The following is a 13706-nucleotide window of genomic DNA, read 5'->3' as shown; positions in this document are numbered from 1 at the left end:
CACTCCTGCTGCCTTGGGACACTTGGCTGTCACCTCGTCTTTGGTTCCCCTGGCTGGTGCCCGGTGACAGCAGCAGCGTCCTGGCCCCTGGGGTCCCCAGCCACCAGAGATGCTTCCCACCCATTCGGGCAGCACACTGCCAGGGAAACTTGGTTTGGAAGGAAAATAAGCAAATGCCAGCTAGATGGCAATGTGCCACCTGCAAGGAGCTGGCTCTCGCCTCCCATCTCCCCCGATTTCACCCAAATTGCTGCCCCTTCACTGCCCGCACTTCCCCCTCCACAGCACCAGTGGGAATTTGTACCTGATGGGTTTTTAAAGGTCTCTCAAATCCCTGCATGAGCAGCACAGAGGGGGAGACACCGTCCCTATGAGGGAGCACTGCTGGGGCTTCTGTCACGGGGGACAGCGCTGGAGGGAGCAGCCATCCTCCTGTAATGGGCAAGCAAGTTTCCAGCCCTTGGAGAAATGCCCTGTTCCCTTGAGCTGCTGTTTGGCTTTGGAAAGATGCTGTGGTCACGCTGGAATTTTCTCCCTCCTCCATATGCGTTTGGCTCTGGGTTTTTCCGATGGGGACACAGCCTGAGGGCAGGGAGCTGCAGTGGGAGCTGGAAGAGCTGCCCCATACTGTTCCTGCCAGTGCTCCAGGGCTGTTCATATATGCACAAACCCAGCCAATTCCGTAACATGCCCAGTTGTTATTCACAGAGGAGCAGGCTCGTGAGCAGCTCTGGAGCTGCAGCAGCATGGAAACGACTTCTCCAAAGTACAGCTGAGAGGCCAGTCCTGGTGGCGGCGGCTCGTGACGCCTGCTGAGAGCAGCGCCACGCAAGTTATTTAGGAAGACTCTTATTTTGAGCAAAGAAGATAATTAGGCAGGCAAAGCCGTCATGGAGATATTAATTACTGACTGCTTGAAGACGTAAAGAGGAACATCTTAAGGGGTGCAGGGTTTGCAAGTCACCTGGCAGTGCTTTTGGCCAGACAGGGGGAGGGAGAGGAGACGGCAGGGGGAAATGTGCATTGGAACGGGGAGGATATTTACTTCTGAAATGCAGCTCTTTAGCATATGCTGCCACTGCTATTTATAAGCTTTGAATCGTCTTTTCAATCCAGAGAAGGCCAAAAGAAGTATTTCTTTTACTCAGGAAACTAAACAAACCACCGCTGATTTCGGCAGAGCCTGGATTGTGGCTTTGCCCACCAGACCACAGCCCGAGCTGCCTGTGCCAAAGGAATGTGTGTGGGTACTGGGCAGTGCGGAACCGAGGTCTGAGGGCATCAAGGAGCTTGCAGCCTTCCCAAGGGAGACATGGGGTGTTAACTGGGGTGACTCTGGATTAGCTCCTGTCTGGTTTCCTGTGGGATAGATGGGTATAGGGAAGGTGCTGGTGTGGGGGGAGCTCTCACACTTTCCCACTGGCCACCCCTTCAGTGGTCCAGGTGGAGGCTGCACATCCTGTGTTCCTGATCCCCCAACAAGCCTTCAGCCCCCGGAGATGCCTGTTCCCAAGGAGTGACCATGGGCAGGGGCACCCTGAAGTGCTGAAGAGGAACACAGGGCACCTGGTGAGGCTGGCACACGAGGGTGAGCAGGGTCTGTGTGGGCATCCCTCCTGCAGCAGCGATGGAAGCAGCATATGGGCCGTGGCCTCCGGTGTCTCCGCTAATGAAGGAGCCACACGGCTGCTGGTTAATGAGGGGCCCTCCCGCTGCCTCCTCCCCACCAGCCTGCCCGGCCCTTCACCTTCCGTGGTTCCAGGGTGCAGGAGGAGACACAGTGCCCGGCTGGAGAAGGGAACTGACACCCCTTACTCCACCATGCTGGAGCTCAAGGGGGTTCCCAGATCTTTCATCTTTGTATTTAACAGTGGAGGCAATTTTGGGGGGTTGTTAATTGCAAGGCTGTATTTCATTAAAGGAAGAGAGAGGGAGAGATTTTGAAGGCCATCTCTAAATTGAAATTGCTGAAAGTCTAATTGCTGCTGACATCAGGGACCATTTAGTGCTGTAAAACATAATTGCATCTCTGAACTGTTCTGAGCAGATAAGTGTTCCTCTGAACACTCCTCCTGGAGAAGACAGAAGAGCTGATGAGCATCCATCAACCAACCTCGTGAGGAAGCAGCTCCCTGCTCCAGAGCTTACCAAGGGCTGGTGCTGTGTCTCCAAAATGAAGAAATATTAATTGCTGTAAATTTTAAGTGAAAAACCCACGGTCAGGCAGGGAGCAGTTGCAAGAAAGGAAAGTTGTGCTTTGTTCTCATTCCTGATCCTGTTGAATTCAGCCACATCTGTAGATCTCCCGAGGAAGGAAAGTCTCCTGCCTGTGTGCTGGGTCTGGTCCCTGCTGGGTTTTTCTGTAGGAGTGAGGATGTCCTGCCTTGCCTGCAGCAGCAGATCACAATCCTGTGATGCAGCCAATTGGCACCACGTGGTCCAGGACTCTCAGGAATGTCTGAGTCCCAACATGCTGTGCTGCCCCCGGGGCATGTCCCAAAACCTCCCACAGGATGCATTTTCATGGAATAGCTCCTGGCAGAACTTTCAGAAGTGTCCCATTTCCACCTGCCTTCACCACCTTCCCTGGCTGATGCTGAATCCCGTGGCTGGAGGATCATGCCAGAGGTCAGTGCTGCCATCAGACCTGGGGGTTTGCAGTCGTCAGGGCCTTGCAGCTCCTCAGCTGAGCACCTTGTGGGATCCATCCCTGACTCCACAAAGGCACATGAGTCACAAGCAGAATCCCAAGCAGGTCTGTGCACAGGAGTGCTGTGGATGCTGGATGAGCTCAGCCTCAGCTGCAGGAGGCTGCAGGAACTGATGGTGCTGTTTTCCAGGGATAACCCTGGAGGGTTTTAGGGGCTCAGGGAGTCAATCCTCAAGCTGCCCCAGCACTATCTGCCTGCACTGCCCCATCGTGAGCCTCTGGACCAGGTCAAGGCACTGTCGTTCTCAAGGAGGCAGGAGCACACAGAGCCACCCACCAAAATGCTCTTCAGCAGTCCTGCTTGGAAATGGCAGGAGATAATTTCTGTTCCTCCTGAGGAGTCATTTACCAACATTTTACATGGGGCTGTAAGTGCACAGAATTACTTACTGCCTTTCAGGACCTTTGAAATTATCTCTATTGCAGGGGAAAATTAAAGCAATGGAAGAATAGGGACCTATCTTTTATAGTGCATTAAAAAATACCCAGTCTGAAGGTTACTGAACCTGTGCTTTCTGTAAGGGAGAGCTAATCCAGACAATCCCCAGCAGTCTTTTTACTGCTCCACTCTGATCTCCCTGGCACAAAATCCATGAGCAGATTATCTTGGGAGCAGCAATGCTGATAAGCAGAGGGACTTAAGGCTTTTGGACTTCTTTTTAATTAGTTCTATAGTGGGTTTTTTGTGCGCACACCTCAATTTCTCTTAGTGTGGAGCTTTGCTGGGCTTTCTCATGGCAGTCATGAGCTTCCCTGACTTGGGAAGGTAAGGAGGGCGCTCCGTCATCGCTTCCCACCTCCACGGGCTTTGCTGAAGCTCACAGGTCTGTTCTGCAAGTCTCAGGGTCTCTTCCGTGTCTTGAGCATCCCTTGGGCTGAGAAACTCTTCTCCTTGGAGCATCCCAGGCTGCAGAGGGGGCGGATCCCGGCGTGGACCAGGCGAGGGCACGGCGCCTGCCAAGACGGGGGGACTGGGGAAGGGAGCGGAGCAGGGATTCATCACTGCGTTTTGCCTTTCATCCCGCAGGTATAAATAGAAGCTCCTCCAGCCTCCCCGTCACCCTGGGCGCTGATGGGAAATGTCAGCAATAAACAATTTCTGCCGACTCTGCCGGCCAGGGCGGTGGTGCTGCTGCCGCCGTGCCAGGACGCCACGCTGCCCGCGGGCTCCGGCCACACTCGCCACATCCCCTGGCTGAGCCCGCGGACACATCTGCTGGTTCTGCTGCCCTCTGATAGTTTCGTGGCCCACTGAATTAATCAAAACGCCCAGAGGTCAGTGGGAGAGGAGGCCTTGCGTTCCCGCGCAAGTCAGATTTATTTTTCTTTTTAGAGCCGGTGTTAAACGCCAGGCCCTGGCCAGCGCCTTCCCATCAATCTCTCCCAATTCATGGAGAGGAAAGAGGGTCAGAACCTCCTAATGAGTTCGGCTTTCCTAATGGTTATTTTATCATTGGAGCAGAATAATTGTAATAATAATGATACATCCTGCCTGCTGTCTGGAGAGCACCAAGCTGCCTTTGTAGTGCCTGACAAAGGCATTTATTTATATTTTTTATTTGCAGCCTGTGTGATTAGAGGGCAGTGTTTAGAATAGCCCAGTCGAGTTAAATAATCCTGGTAACAGCTCTTTGAGTCTAGTTGCCGCCCTTTTCTTTTTTGGGTACTTGCTCCCTTAATTAAGAGCACGAGTTGCATCTCTCGTGGGAGGGGGAAAGCAATCAAAGGAGGAGGATTCAGCTGCATTGCAAAGGTTTGGGGCCCAATCCTGCCAGCTGGGGAGGCAGGACTCCCACAGCCAGGGCTGGATGTGCTGCCAGAGGTTTGCAGGAGGGGTGGGAGCGGTGACTCGTGCTGGTGTGGTGGTGTTGGCTTGCCTGGCCGCTGGCTCGGCATGCTGCCCGCTCCAGGAGTGCAGGGTTGTGGTCCCATGGGAGTTTACAAGGAGCTGCTGTGGGGTGCAGGGGTGGCTCCCACCCCTGGTGCAGCTGGAGGTCTTCTGCCACCTCCTCAGCCCCTGAGCAGCTCAAGCACCAGCCTTTGTCTCTGCCTTCACTGCTGTGCTGGATCCATCGCCTGGATGTGCCTCCCCAGGAGGTAATGGAGGTTGCAGGGCTGTGGTCATGTCCTGGATGTGTCCAGTGTGTCCTGGGCATCCTCCAGGTCCTGGCTCTGGTGGCAGCACTACCCTTGGCTCCACGGCAGCACCTTGGCTGCCAAACCCCAAGTTTGCCTGACCCCTTTTGTCATCTCCATACGGCCGCGTTTGTAAGCAATTAGCTCGTGTTCTGCTGATGTTTCCACATCCCTCTGCTAAAAGCAGAACTTTTCTTGGTTATTGAGATCATCACCAACAAGAAAAAAAACCTATGTGGAGGAAAACCCCTTCAGAACTGGAGGAGATCTGGGGCTGGAGCCTGGCAGGGCTGGGGGAACTGTGCACCCCTATCCATGCCCTCCCAGCTCCTGGCAGCTCCACGAGGAATGGGAACTGCTCAAGGTTTGCTTATGGACTGCCAGCACTGGGAGCAGGACCTGAGTCCCCACCTGCAAAACAAGCACCTGCTGCTTGTTATGGTGATTTTAGGCTTTGCCTGTCTTGCAGTAGCGGGGCCCCCCTGCTGCCCTCGCCCCTGGGGCAGGCTGGGGCTTTGTCAGTATTTCCTGGACAAAGTCTGTTTTTGTGCCAGGCTTTTAATTTGTTTTATAAATTGCCAAATCCAGCAGGCTGAGCCGCGGGCCCCCTCCTGTGATAAAAATAAAATAACAGCTTGAACCCGGGAGGGCCGAGCGGTGGGGCTGGCAGGAAGCGCTGATTAAAGGGCAGGTGGAAATGATGAGGCTCCGAAACCGGAGGCTTCATCTTCCGCTCTTGAGTGAAAAATGCAGATTTTGTGAAGTTTTGCTGACTTGGCTTTCACCCTTGTGCTGTGGAGCCTCACACTTCACCCACTGCCATCCGTGAGCTCCCTATCTCTAAGCACAGGCAGGGGCACCCAGGGACTGCTGCGCCTTCCTCCCTGTGGGATGAGGAGCGGTTTTGGGTGGGAATTGCTCTGGAAATACCCACTTGGGCCGGACCCAGAGATGACTCAGAATTTGCAGCAGGTTTCGCCTCACCCTGTATTGCTTCCATCTTCCCCTGGCAGGTAAAACCCCACTGATTTGTGACTTACCCAGACCAACAGCTAATGTGCCATGAAATTGCTCCAGAGCGAGGGGGTTACATTATTCTGGCAGAAAATCTCTTTGGGTATTTATTCTGTTTTGAACTCAAGATATTTGCTCTGAAGCAATGATTTTTCTTTTGCTAGCAGGCAAACCTGTAGCTCATTTGCCTTTGGGCTGGGAGATCACTGTGAAATTGCAGCAGGAACATTTCGGTCCCCTGAATATCCACCTCCTCCGTGGGTGCCTTGCTGCTGTCAGTGCTGGGGGGAAAAAAAAGGACCTTGTTTCCTGCCATAAAGTTTGTCCAACTTCTTCTTCCCCCCCGGCAGCAAACCCTGCTTTGATATTGAGCAAAACTGTTCCGGTTTTTATTTTGGATTTTTTTTTCATGCTCTGAATGCGGCGGGAAGGTGCAGTTACCTTGGAAACAGTGGTGGGATGCTGTTTGGTGGCAGGGCAGCACTCAGGCAGACCCCTTTTGGGAAGGTGGGCATGGAAAAGTGGAGGTTGCTGGGTCCAGAGCCACCGTGGAAGTTCAAGGCTGGTGGCAGGTGAAGCTGAGACAGCGAAGATGCTGCTCCATGTCCAGGCTTTGGTGTGCGAATAAGGTCTGGGAGCCTTGGAAAAGGTTAAGCCGTGTTTTTGGAAAGCTTGTCTTTTTAAGGCTTTTTCTCTGCTTTGGTTTAGCACGACTTGCTCAGATCATTCAAAGGGAAAGAATTTCTTAAATTAAATGTACTTTTGCTGCTGAGGCTCTTCTGGTTTTGTTCCGGTCTCCTGCCCTGTCCCTGTGTCCCATCCCAGGAGATGCTGTTCCTGGGTTGCGGATGCTGTAACGGAACACTGCTCCGATTAAAAGCTGGTGGTGTTTTTCATTTTAACCATAAAAGTATTTCCATCCCTCTCTGGATTTAATTTACAGTTTGCAGCCAGATTGGAGCTGGGAAGGGATCCCATTGGTGGCTCATTTGTTTGAAGGTGTCAGTGTACAAATACGTGTTCTGGGAATGCCAGCGGCGCTGGAGCAGGGGGGGATGTGCCAACACTGGGTCTCTTCTGTGTCCCAGCCATGCCTGGATCTTCCCAGAGAAGAGCCTTCGGCTCCTGGGGGACAGGAAGCTGCTGGCTGCAATGGGGCTGCTGTGGGATTGGGGTCACCCATGTGAAAGCCCACAGAGGCAAAGCTGGGCGAGCTGCATCCACTGATCCTGCTCAGTCCTCTCCCAGAACTGTGCCAGCCCCACCAGCCAACATGGGGATGGCCACCAGCTGGAAACAAGGGCTCACAGGAGGATGCTTTATGTTTTGTAATGTTTGTAGCCATTTCTGTAGCATCTTCATCCACTCCTTTTGTGCTCAGAGGGAGAAAAGGCAGCGTTGGCTGGGCCACACAGGATAACAGAATCTTCTCTTCTTTGCAGCCTCGCTGGGGACGCTGGATTTCAGCTTGCTCTACGATCAAGAGAACAACGCTCTCCACTGCACCATCAATAAAGCCAAGGTATGGCTCAGAGCATGGGAACAGGCAGGACTGACTGTGCCTGGAGGTGGGAAACTTTGTCCTGCCTTATGGGGCCACCCAGGTGCTGCAGCTGTGCCAAATGTGCCAAAAGCTGCAAATGTGGCGGTGAGGGGACACCCAGTGTCCCCTCATCCCTGGGTTGCATCAGGGGCTCTGGTGTCTGTGAAGCAGCTATTCCTTTGCCAGCTCCACTTCTATCCCAACACCCAGTGCCTCTGCCCTCTCCTTCCCCTCCAGCCCTGCCGTTCAGGGCGTTTCCAGCAGTACAGAGGCGGCTGCTCTTCCCCTTTGAAGAGATCGTTGCAGCTATTGATGCTTTTTAGAGCAGCCCGTCCCGATGTTGTTATTTACTTGACGGCTGTGACCGGCTGTCAGTTTATAAATGGCTCTTTTAAATGCTGCTAATCACGGCCACAAAGTGCTGTGCCTCAGCGCCTTTGCCGTCTGCATGATTGAAGCAATTAGGGGCTTTTTGCACATTTTGGAGCAGAAACAGATAACTGAGGTCCTGATTCTGCCTCCAGGCCCGTGGGTGTTGCTGGGTTCCTCTCTGCTTCACCCAGCACGAGGACTAGAGCAGTGAGGGTACCAGGTCACTGTGGCAGTGGTGGGTTGGGAGGAGAAGACCTAAATCCCTGCAGATCTTGGGAAGGTGTGGAGTGTTTTTACAGCAGGCAGGAGAACGGGCTGTGACCTGAGCCCCAGAGGATCAGGCCATGCTGTTTGCCTTCATAGGATGCATGTTTGCAGCCCCCACCCCGGCACCTGCTGCGCTGGGTGCTGGTCCTGGGCACTGAGAATGCACATCCCCACCCAGGGTTCTCCCTGCCTGGAACACTCCAGCACCAAAGCTTGGCTTTGGGGATGAGCATGGAAACATCTGCCCTGGCAGCTCTGGAGCTGCTCCTGGCTGGGGGCAAGTGCAGCACCCACAGCTCCTGGGCAGGGCTGCCAGGGCAGGGCTGGGGCAGACAGTGGGGTTTGTTTCCCTCCCTCTTGCCCGTGAATTCTCCGGCAGCCTCTGGGTCAGGCTTCCCTTGGCGCACTCGGGAGTGGTGCCAAGGAGGAGATTTCTAATTGTATTTGGAGTGGGAGGAAGGAGACCTGTGAGCAGCAAGTGATAGATTTCACATCAGCGAGAGCAAGGGCAGGGCTGGCAAAGGAGAGCCCTGCCGTGCCCACCTGGCTCTGTCAGGAATAGTAGTGGCTTATTCCACCCCACAGGACTGGGGGTACCCCTGCACCTCCCCTGGCCACGGGGTGGGCAGAGCCCTCCTCGCCACCCTGACATTCAAGCACTCGAGTCCTGTTCATTTCCATTCTGCTCTCATTCTCCCATTTTTCTCTTTTATTTACATTGCCATCTGCTCGCTCTCATTTCATCTTCTCGCCTGGGGAAAGCTGCCAAAACTTGACTACAGAAAGGTAAGGGCCAGGCCCCGGCTGCCGTCGGTGGGAGCCGGCGCCGGCTGTGTAGATGTTACAAGTAGTGCTGTAGAGGAGGAGATGGGCGAGTGCCAGGACCGCACACACAAGCCCCAGCAGTGCTGGGATGTGCATTGCCCTTGCACCTGGGCTGGGTGTCCTGGGTACCTGTCTCAGCCCTCTGGGGAAGGTGCCCTCAGGATATATCCAACTCCTGCAGCTCCTGGAGCCTCAGCTGCTGCCAGCAGCCGTTAAAACCTGGACTATTTCAGCCATGCGAGACATGATTTTCTTTCTCTCCGATAACCCCAAACAACCCCTCTCTCTCCCTTTAGATCTCTTTGCTTCTCTCCGTTTATTTTAGTCTCCAGCACTTTTCTATCTGCTGATGTCCCTCACGAGTCCCGTTATCAGCTCCTGGAGAGCAGGAAGAGGGGAGCACTGGCAGCAGGTTCAATTCAACCTGTTGTGCTCCACCACCAATTTCCTGCTCTGCAACCATCAGCTGCTGTACTGTGCCTGAGGCTGGGATAGTCACTCCATGTGGGAATTTACCCCTGGTGCTGTGCCTGGGGACATCTGAGGTGTTTCTTGGTGCAGGTTCACAGCGGGATCTGTGAGATGCTGGGAGTTTCCAGACAGCCACTGTGCCACCCTCTGGACCCTGTGCTGGCAGGAGCACAGGATCAGGTGGGATCAGGTAGGATAAGGTGGGATCAGGTAGGATCAGGCAGTGTGGCCACCTCACACTAATGGCTCTCAGTGCTGGCAGTAGCCCTGCCACACTTTGCCTGTCACACTTCAGGCAAGGCTGAACTCAGACACCTTGCAGCTCAGCTCGGATCAATAGGAGAATAAATGGGAGCTCACTCCTGGACTGTGGGAACAGCCGTGTGCCCGGCTGGCAGGAGGGCTCTCCCCACTCACCTGCTGCCCTGCACAGACCCTGTGTTGTGCTGATCTGTACTGTCACGTGTGGGAAAGAGCTGGGATGCTCTGGGCATCACCCCCTCCTAGAAAATGTGGTGGAAAAGGGTTCAGTGAATGTGCAGGCACCCGGGCTGCTCAGTCCTACAAAGCCCAACCTGCTCCATGGAGCAAGAGGATAACCTGCTATAGGGGGATCACAGAATCATAGGACCTATGGGATCTATAAGGGTGTGTGGCAGCACAGACACGATGGACTGTGCTACCCTGTAGCTTCATTGGTCTCCTGCTTTCAGGATGCGGATGCCCAGGATAAGCCTCAAGGGGGTGTATGGCAGTGGTGAAGGAGCTCCTGGCCCCAGGCAGGCCATCCCAGGCAGCTGCTGCCTGTGGGAGCATCCTTGGGCTGCTCTCCCTGCGCCGCTGGCCAGAAAACACCCGGGAGTTTCCACCCTGCCGAGCATTTGGAAGCTCCCTCCCTTCCAACAGAAGGAGGGTCTCAGCAGTAATGCACTGAGCATTACTTATGGATTGAGTCATAAATATTTATCACTGCAGGGAAATTCCTGAAGCCGCCTGTCTCCTCTGGGCTGCGCAGTTTGCCCCGTTTCGGAATGGGATGCCTTGGCCTGGGAGGTATCCAGGCTGGTTTTTGGGCAGAGGGGATCCTGCTCAGCGGGCAGGCAGCTCGTTGTGGGGTGAATGATGGAATGAATCCATCTCCTGTGATTGCTGCGTGCCTCCAGCGTGGCGTTAATCGGCAGCCCGATTAGCCCAACTTGTAATTAAATCCTATTGATTAGCTAAATGTCACTGGCACGGAGAGCAGCTGGCAGAGGCTGGGATGCGGGGAGCTGGAGGTCTCCATAGGATTGCAGCAGAGATTTTGGGGTTGGGCAGAGGAAGGGAAAAGATGAAACTTCGTCTCCTCTCCATCGCCTGTGCCGTGATGCACAGCACCATAAATCAGTCCCAGCAGCAGGATTGGCTGGAGCCAGGGAGGTGCCCTGGATGGATCCAGGGGAAGGCTCTGCTTCCATATATGAGCCTTGTTGTTCTTCTCTGCCTCTCAGCTCTCTTGGAGCAGCTTTAGGCTGGCAATCCCTCCACACAGGTGCTGATCACCCTGTGGGTCGTCCCTGTGGGAGGGATGAGCTCCCACGGGAGCAGCTTTGCAGGGCAGAGCTCTGCTAAACTCAGTTGTGTGCTACACACGTATCAAGTGACATGGGAGGGAGGTAGACGTGACATTAGGAGCTATTTTCCAGGCTCCTGTCACTCCATCTTCCATACCACATCTATTAAAAAAGCCTTTAATAGCCTCCTCAGAAGGTAATTTAATTGAGCTGAATTGATGGGTGAATTACAGAGCTGCCTGTCTTTCTCCATCCATTTTCATGGGAATCTGCTTGCTTGTTTCTGATTTCATTTGCTGTGCAGCACTGGGCAGGTGGGCACCTCCAACTGGGGAGGCTGGAGAGAGCCTGGGTCTCTGTGGGTGGACTGTGTAGGTGATCCCCTCTGGAGTCTGGGGACAATCCAGCCCATTCCTGCCCTATCTGCCCGTGGAGCCACAGCCAATACCACCACCTTCCTCCCAGTATCTGCTGGGGCAGGGACATCACCCACAGGCTGCAGTTAAAGCAGGGACATTTCACCTCCATTCGCTGCTGGTATTTTTATCCTTTTGGCTCTGCTTTAGAAGCAAAATCCTGAGCTCTTTCCTGAGCACCATTTGGCCTCTCTTGCCCCAGGGCAGCTTGCTTGTCTCTGAAGCAGAGCTCTTGTCTCTGAAGCAGAAGCCTTGCTCCAAATCAGAGACATTCCCAAGGTCAGGAACATCCTGCACCCTTGGCCAGGTTGTGCAGCTCAGGGGGAGCACAGGGCATCCCAAGAAGCTGCTGTGGCTCTGTGGGTTAGGCTGGGTGAGTTCTTCCATATATGTGAAATATGGAAGCGATTTCCCTCCTTGATTTGCCGAAATCCAGGCCTTAATGATTAGGTTTCCACTGCACACAGCCGTTCCAGCAGCAGTCCATACAAATACTTTCCTGCCAGGTGGATCCCTGGCAGCTGCAGGGACTCATTATCCAGGCAGTGAGTACTCTGCTTATCACAAAAAGGGTGTGAAAAGTCTTTAGCATCACCCAGCCTGATCTCCACGCCCAGTTTGGAGCCAGGGTTGGATGGATACTTCTGCAGAGAAACCCTCCTCTGATCCAGGCACAGAATTGCCTTCAGCCAGCCCAGCAATAACTCCTGCAGGGATCCCACAGCCAGGCTGGAAACAATCCAAGGACTTCCACGATGGAGCCATTCTCATTTCTTCTTAGGACTGGTGAAAATTAGGCTCCATTTTTCATGCTCCTGAGTTGCTTCCCTGCCCTGTGGAGTCTGTTTCCATGCAGCCTGTGCAGTTATGGCTTTGGGCTGGGTTTGTGCCTCGCCCTTGGATAATTTTCAGGTTGTTTAGAAGAGGCACAGAGACACAGCTTGTGTCCTCCCTCTTCCCAAGGCAGGATCAGCTCCAGAGCATTGCTATAAGAGACGTGATCCACGTCATCCTTTAAGAGCTGTGAGGGTGTTGTATAAAATCCATCAGGAATGGCTGCAGCGAGTATTTCCTTGTGTCTGTGCTCTGGTACCCCCAGATTTCCTTGCAAACACCACAGCATTCAGCTGGCACCAGCCTCCCACTGGCCTGGAGCAGTTCTTCCTTCAGCTGTGCCTTAATAACACGGAGTAGGTAGGTGCTATCACACCCTCTGGGAGCACTTAGAAGTAGCACCACAACAGCAGAGGTGTGTGTTTGCTCATAAGCAATTATTAAATGACAAAACCCTGTAATTTCAAACCTCAGAAGTCTCTGTGCTGATTTACTTAACCCCCAAATTAATTGTGATGAGGATGGCAGAGTCAGGCTGCCGGGAGAGCGGAGTGGTGCCTGGTGGCCGATGCCAAGTGCAGGTGAGGAGCTTCCCACTTCCCACAGCCCCTCCTCGGCTCCACAGATGGCGTTGGAATGCTGAGTGTGTGTGGATTTGGTGCCCGGCCTGGATCCTGCAGCAGCCACACTCCCCTCCATCCCCAATCCCGAGGAAATGCAATTACTCCGTGGACCAGCCATATCCCAGGGAAACAGGCATTGGTGGATGGGCTCAGTGAAGCCACCCTGCCTGCCCAGCATCCTCCTGTTATCCTGACTCCTGCTTTTTGCTGTTCCCTCTCCAGGGCCTGAAGCCGATGGACCATAATGGATTGGCTGATCCATACGTCAAGTTGCACTTGCTTCCCGGAGCCAGTAAGGTGAGACGCCTTTTCACTTCTCCTTCTCTTCCTGGGGCTGTGCCTTTTCCTTGGAAATTAGGCCCAGGAGGTTCCCCAGGGAGAAGCTCCTCATCCAGGGGCTGCTGCAGCCAGGCCCCGAGCCTCCTGCCCATCTCTTGAATAAAAAGTCCTTAGAGAGAGCAGGAGGTAAGAATTGGGGCTAAATTCATCCTTATGGAGTAGAAAATACCTTTCTGGGAAACCACTGCCTGGGAGTCAGGTGCCATCCCTGATTCCTCATCTTGGGAGCAGGGGATGCAAATGCTGCTCTCCAGGAGCCCCTGGGAAGCACCGAGTGAAACAATCTGAAGCTATAAACAAACCAGACCCTTTTAATTTTTTTTTTTTTTTGCCCTGTTTCTTTTACATTTTAAACCCCTCAGATCGTAATAAAACAGAGTATAAATCATAAGGGAAATATTTCCATCTCCTTAGGTTCTGCGCTTGCTGGAGAGAAGAGTAATTAAAGATATTGATGTGTAGTGAGAGCTTGGTGTAACTGATGGGGATGTGGAATTTAAATGCTAAACGTATGTGTTATGAATATTAATTGCACTCCTATTCTACACGAAAGGAAAGACCTTTTTTGGGGAGGTATATTTACTTGTTACGGTTCGGTTGAAT

The 13706-nt window shown here is 53.4% G+C and overlaps 1 protein-coding gene across 1 annotated transcript in view; it reads left to right on the top strand.

Annotated features, from left to right (window-relative positions):
* The window catches only part of DOC2B (double C2 domain beta), a 32707-nt gene that overhangs the window by 4035 nt on the left and 14966 nt on the right, over positions 1 to 13706 (top strand). The window contains exons 2-3 of the mRNA XM_027690899.1: positions 7303 to 7382; positions 12987 to 13061. Of these exons, the coding sequence (XP_027546700.1) occupies positions 7303 to 7382; positions 12987 to 13061 (155 nt within the window). The remainder of the gene's footprint in view (positions 1 to 7302; positions 7383 to 12986; positions 13062 to 13706) is intronic.

This window comes from Neopelma chrysocephalum, unplaced genomic scaffold, assembly GCF_003984885.1.
Source record: "Neopelma chrysocephalum unplaced genomic scaffold, ASM398488v2 Primary Assembly neopelma1_82, whole genome shotgun sequence".
Lineage (NCBI taxonomy): Eukaryota > Metazoa > Chordata > Aves > Passeriformes > Pipridae > Neopelma > Neopelma chrysocephalum.
Note: the sequence above shows the minus strand (reverse complement) of the source record. Positions and strands in the feature narration are given on the sequence as shown.